General features: G+C 36.1%; 1 protein-coding gene across 1 annotated transcript; it reads left to right on the top strand.

Annotated features, from left to right (window-relative positions):
• The first annotated feature begins 5282 nt into the window (after positions 1-5282).
• On the top strand, positions 5283-6376 carry LOC107638672 (uncharacterized). The gene has a single exon (XM_016342028.3). The coding sequence runs from the start codon at positions 5431-5433 to the stop codon at positions 6085-6087; it is 657 nt and encodes a 218-aa protein (XP_016197514.1). The 5' UTR covers positions 5283-5430; the 3' UTR covers positions 6088-6376.
• Positions 6377-6921: the final 545 nt, after the last annotated feature.

Below are 6921 nucleotides of genomic sequence, written 5' to 3'. Positions count from 1 at the left end.
AAAGGCATCAACTGGTTAACCATACTTTTTAATGAGATTTTAAGGTCAAAGAAGATGCCTGATGAGTGGAGAAAGAGCACCTTGGTACCTATCTACAAGAATAAGGGGGATATACAAAGTTGCGAAAACTATAGAGGGATTAAGCTTATGAGTCATACTATGAAGTTATGGGAAAGGGTGATAGAACGGAGGTTGAGAAAAGAGACACAAGTAACAGAGAACCAATTTGGATTTATGCCAGGCAGATCTACTACTGAAGCGATATACCTATTAAGAAGGATGATGGAGAGGTATCGTAGTAATAAAATGGATCTACATATGGTGTTTATTGATTTGGAAAAAGCGTATGATAGGGTACCAAGGGAGGTCTTATGGAAGGTTTTAGAAAAGAGGAGAGTAATGATCGCATATATTCGGACAATTAAAGACATGTATGATGGGGCCACAACTAGTGTGAAGACTCAAGGTGGTGTGACAGAGAAATTCCCTATTGGTATAGGATTACACCAGGGATCATCCCTAAGTCCATACCTCTTCACATTAGTCTTGGAAGTACTCACAGAGCATATCCAAGAGCCTGTGCCATGGTGCATGCTTTTTGCCGATGATATCGTCCTTATGGGAGAGTCAAGGGAAGACCTAAATAAGAAGTTGGAGTTATGGAGAGAAGCTCTAGAAGTGTATGGTCTGCGCATAAGCCGTAGTAAGACGGAATATATGGAATGTAAGTTCAGTCTGAGAAGGGAAAACCCCAATATAGAGGTGAAGATTGGAGAAAACATCCTACGAAAAGTTAGAAGTTTTAAGTATCTTGGGTGCATCATACAGGATAATGGAGAGATTGAACAGGATGTAAATCATAGGATCCAAGTAGGTTGGTCAAAATGGCGGAGTGCATCTGGTTTTATATGTGACAAAAAAGTGCCTTTAAAACTTAAAGGTAAATTCTATCGCACCGCTATAAGACCGGCTATGCTGTATGGTACGGAGTGTTGGGCGGCTAAAGGGGAGCACGAACATAAGCTGAGTGTGGCAGAGATGAAGATGTTGAGATGGATGAGTGGTCATACGCGATTGGATAAAATAAGGAATGAAGATATAAGGAAGAGAGTTGGAGTAGCACCCATTGTGGAAAAGATGGTTGAATCGCGTCTCAGGTGGTTTGGACATGTGAGAAGAAGACCGATAGAACATCCAGTCAGGAGGGTGGATGAGATGGAAGATGGACAAAGGGCGAAAGGCAGAGGAAGACCTAAGAAGACCATCCATGAGGTGGTCAAACGAGATCTACATGTAAACAGTCTCTCTGTAGACATGATACATGACAGAGCACAATGGCGTCGTTTGATTCATGTAGCCGACCCCACTTAGTGGGACAAGGCTTTGTTGTTGTTGTTGTTGTAATTCCTCTCTACCCAACACACTCCCCCTTTCTCAGCGGACTCTCTTGTTCTCGCATTCTCACTCTCTTGCTTTTTCTAGCAACCTCCACCACTCGCTGCAACAGCAATCTCAACGGCAAGAACACCATCAAGGACCACCGCTATCATCACCGGAGCCACAACGATAAAATCTGGAACAGCCACATCCCCTTAGCATCTTAATTGTGTCGCTCCTTTGCACATATAATCCAATAGAAGTATTACAAAGAGCACGTCAATCTATACATCCAAACCACTTTAATATTATAGCCGAATAACTGCCTTTGAAATAAGAAAATCAGAAACGAAATAACGTTTTCAATTGACCACAATGAAATCACTGCCGAAAGAGTCAATTACCAGATCGAGAGGGTCCGCGGCGGGAATGGCGGGAATGAACATAACGGGCTTGGCGGCCATGAGCTTCTTCCGCAACGGACAGTAAGGTCCGTAGATCCTAGCAAGAAGAAGGGGAAACCGTCAGCGACAGCGTTGGCCTTGAGTCTGATCGGCGGCGGCGTCCTGCAACGAGGAGGAAGGAGGAGAAGTGCGAAGGAGATGGATCTAGCAAATGAAGTTCGATCCGGTGAGATATGGCATTGATGATGTGCGAATCGCGGATTTGGGTTAAGACACCGGATTTTAGGTACTTGTGGAAGTTGTGGTGGTGTTGAGGGAGAGAGGAGAAATGTGCATTGGGAAAGGAGGGATTCGGGTTGGGAGTGTTTGCCAGATCATCAAAATACTGTGGCTATGTCAACATTGTATTCGTCGGAGATGTGTTCCGACGAGTTCGAAAATGGGAATGGATCTTCTCAATTGTTAAAAAAAATTGAGAGTGTAAAGTGTAATTTCTAATCCTTTATTGCTCTCTCATATTTATTTTTAGTCACACTTATAAAATTAATGGTATGATATCATACTTTACTCCCTCAATTGTTAAAAAAAAATTGAGAAGATCCATTTCCTTTAAAAATACGCTTGTCAAATTTTAAAATTTTTTTAGAGATTATTTTGTTAATAACAAAAATCAAGTACCATTTTACCAGCATTACAATTTTTCGAATACCAATTTAATATTTACCTCATTTTGATTATATAAAGTTAATTTGAAGTGAGGCTGAATAGTAAATAAATATGGTAAAATCTTGGTGAATCGTGTTTTGTCATTTTGAATTTAACAAAGCAGAATTATTGATGTAACATTGGAACCATGTAGTATGATGATGTTAATAATAAATAATAAGACTAAACTAATAATAGAGGGTGACAAGTTCATGTGAGGGGAGTAAAAAAGCCGCCACATATAGGGTTAGAAATAATTTAGATAGGCCAAACTAATCCCACCAAACGAAAGGAAAGAAAAACCCTAATTCATTCATTCAAATACGACGGTACTTGCAAGAATGCCATGGTAACTTGCAAGAGTCAGTGTGCTCTTTGTTTCAAATTGAAACCATGACAACGACACACACATATTTTAAAAATGGGTCCCATTCTATCACTCTGATTGCACTAATCACAAGGCTACACTACAGCGACGCGTAGGGCAATACCCTACACCCTCCTCGCACCTGATTCTCCCTCCCCCCACCCCAAAACTACGTCACCAACTCCAATACCTAGCAACCCAGCCCTAACTGCTAACCCCCTTTTTCAAGTGTTTACTCTACTAATTAATTACGTGTCATTTGTTAATCACTCAGTTAATAGAGGATAGTAGTTAGGTGTGTCTAAAAGTGTTTAAAAAAATATATATTTTTTATTAAAATATAGTTGAACACAACAAACATACAAACGCTTATTGGTGAGTATTGTGTTCTAAATATATCTGAATATGTATGATACACAAATACGACAATTTAGCAAAGTGTCTGTATTTTGTAGGTTTGTCATGAAAATTAATTAGTTTTATTAGGGTGAAGACTCATGTATATTTGTCTTCATTTAAAGTTGATAGTCAAAAACTATTAGATGATTCAGTCAAATTTATTAAATTATCTAATAATTTTCAATTATCAACTTCTTTTTATGTTTTGATAACGGGTGAAAAAACACCCAAAAAAGCTATAAAAAAATTACTCTAGGAAAAAAAACTCTTAATAGATTAGTCATAAAACATAACGAAATACAGAAAGATAAAGAGAAAAAAATATAACATCCATATTACAAGTTATGTCCCAAATATGGTAGACGATCAGCACACGAATTTGCTTCTCTAAAAACATGGTGCAGACGCCAGTTCTCTATCGATTGCAGCAACTCCTAATGGTTGCAACTAAAGATTTCACGGAATGTAACTCCACCGATTAATGAAAAAAGAAATCAATCATCGTCTTAAAATCCATTTCAATCTCCAAGATTGTAAAACCTATGTTCTTTGCCAAACTCAAATACAATAGAATTGCCTATAATTTGGCCAAAATAATAGTGCAAGTGTTCAGATTAGCACTTACACAGGTTAAAAACTTACACTCAACATCTCTAAGAATCTATCCACAAAAGATTCTACTATCATTAATCATTGATCCATTCACATTTAGTTTAACAGTTCCAAATTGAATGGGTGCCACCTGATCTGTCGTTCCTTAAACTCTCTAATTGTCCTTCTAACCCGACCAACGTCGCCAAAATCGAATTAATGTTTTTGCAACGAAAATAGTGATTTTGAATTTGAGAAATTGACAATTTTTTGTGAAGGTTCTAAGAAATTAGGGTTTTATTTTGAATCTATGCATGTTCTATTATTCAATTTGATTGAGTTTGTTCTTTTTTGTGATTTTGAAGAGGATAGTGGGTGGGCTATGTTGATGTTCAAGAGGTGAGAGAGGAAAAGTGAGTGAGTGAGAGAGAGAGAAAAAGAGAGAGTAGGAAGGGAGATGATGCTACGGCAGTAATAGTTTAGGTGCTGCAGATAGTGAGTGAGGGTGAGTGCGTGCGTGAGAGAAGAGAAGGGGATAGTTTGGGAATTTTATGTAATTATTTATGGTTTAGATAATTTTGCTTGCGAAAGTCAATTTTGTATAGATACAAATGGTAATTTTTATCTTCCATAGGTAGATATGTCAGCATTTTCAACTTTTATGGATAAAAATAGTACTCTATTTGATATATATATATATATATCGATGTATTATCAATTTATTTAACACATGAATTTAATTACCTAAGATTATAATAAAAATAACTATTTTTATATTATTTTAATAAATAAATATAATAAAATAATTATATAAAATATTTTATACTATCAATATATTAAAATTAAACTTTTAATATATATGGTCAAATTATACATTTAAAAAAAATTTAGATCAATATCTAAAATAAAAAATCATTCATGAAATTTTTGTTAATATTATGAAATTATAATAATTAGTAACTCATATTAGTATGTCAATAACTAAATAAACAAAGGTTATGTTAGGTAATTAATATTTTTTTTGAACAATATGAACAACCACCAATCAAATCAAAACATACTATAATTTCAAATTATCCATCTAAATCTTAATATTAGAATAACCATCTGCACTTTAATATTAAAATAATTATCTGCACACTTAGTGAAATAAACATCCGATATATTCATTATTCATATTATTTAGTATTTTCATTGTTTGCTTATAATTTTCTAATAAACAAATTTCCATAGATAGAATAGTCAATTTAGTAAAATAAATATAAAAAATTTAAACCTCATTTTGTCCATTCAATACACTTAAAACTCTATTTCACATGTAAATTAAACTCTTATTTAGCATGTAAATTTAAAAAAAAAAAATTAGACTTAAAAGATTTCTCGGTAATGACGTTTAGACTAGGTAAGAGGAGGGTTTTTTTTTTTTTTCTTTTGTATTCTCAGCATAAAACCTCATCAACTCTTGAAAGCTGAAAACCTCTCTCTCCTTTTTCTTTTCTTTCTTTCTTCCCATTTGAGTGTTAGATAAGAAGACCACACCAAACCAAACGCTTTCTCTCTCTCTCTCAACTTCCAAAATCATCAACCATGAAGAAGCTTTACCGAAAAGGGACTGTTCACCCGTCACCGCCCATCATCTCCGACCAACTCTCCTTCCTTCCGGCCACCATCCTCACCCTCACCGCCGCCCTCACGCCAGAAGACAGGGAAGTCCTCGCATACCTCATTTCCTGCTCATCCTCCTCCAACAACCCCCGCCGCACCACCACCACCACCACTTCAAGGAGCAGCTCCGCCTCAGGCGGCGGTGACCATGCTCCAGTCTTCAGCTGTAACTGCTTCCGTTGCTACATGAGTTACTGGGTGAGATGGGACTCTTCGCCGAATCGTCAGCTCATACACGAGATCATCGATGCGTTTGAGGAGTGGTTAGCTCAGAAAGGAGGAAAGAAGCACCACAACAATGGAGGAAGGAAAGACAAGAGGAACAAAAGAGGCTCCAATAGCAATAAGATGCAACAGTCAGGCGAGTTGTTGAATCGGAACGGGTCAGTGCCGAGTTCTGAGAGTACTGAGTCGTCATCGTCAACCGATTTGGAATCGGTGGTGGTGGCGGTGGCGGTGGAAAATAGTAGCAACCATAGTGATGAAGATGGTGAGAGGGTTGAAGAGGATGAAAAGGGTTCAGTGAGAAGGTTCGTGAGTTTCATTGGAGAAAGGATTTGGGGTGCTTGGGGACAGTGAATCATCAACAACCAACAAAAATAACAACAAAACCTCAACAACAAAGAGGAAAGGTGGGTTCAGAATTTCACCTTCTCTTTTTTTTTTCTCCTTTCTCTTTTTTTTTTTCCCTCTTTCTGTACATTATTATTAATTACTCCTCCTCCTCCTATGCAATGTTAAAAGAAGAAATGTTATTTCTCTCTTTGCTTTTTTGTAATCCAATGGATTAATTAGTTTTGTTATAAATTTATAATCATCAATCACAACATACATATGATATGAGATGTCATCTCATTTTGTTCCTTGATATTGTTGAGTTGTTATGAAAAACAGTCCTAATATCTAGGTACTTATCACTTTAATCCAACGGAAAATAGAAAATCAATTTCGTTGCTTAGACTAATGATTTTGATTTCAATTTGAGTATCTCCGTGGCGGCTATAGCTTTTGTTGTTGATTGATAAATTGATGAATAAGTATTGTTGTAGGTCAAATATTGTAAATTTCTTTTCTAGAAAATAAAAATTGTAAATTGAATTTCTTATTTAGAAGAGATGAATTTGACCAGTTATTTTTCTTCCTGAGGAAGTTTTCTAGATCTTTTAGTGGTCTGTTTTTTTTTTTTCCTCGAGCTTCAGCTCGCGAGAAAATACGTAAGAAACTCGTGGATAATTCTTTTCCTAAGCGTGTATATTCAAAGTGGAAATTTTGCATTTACTCGTGTCTTTACTCTTTTGGTCCTTATTTAATGAAGTCTTGAGAATTATATATTCTTGGAAAAATGTTTGGCCAGAATGTTTTTCTTCTATAATTAGTACATTTTAAATTTTGAGAAAAAAAAAAAAGTCTATA

This window comes from Arachis ipaensis, chromosome B4 (genome assembly GCF_059453495.1).
Source record: "Arachis ipaensis isolate K30076 ecotype BB chromosome B4, ASM5945349v1, whole genome shotgun sequence".
Lineage (NCBI taxonomy): Eukaryota > Viridiplantae > Streptophyta > Magnoliopsida > Fabales > Fabaceae > Arachis > Arachis ipaensis.
Note: the sequence above shows the minus strand (reverse complement) of the source record. Positions and strands in the feature narration are given on the sequence as shown.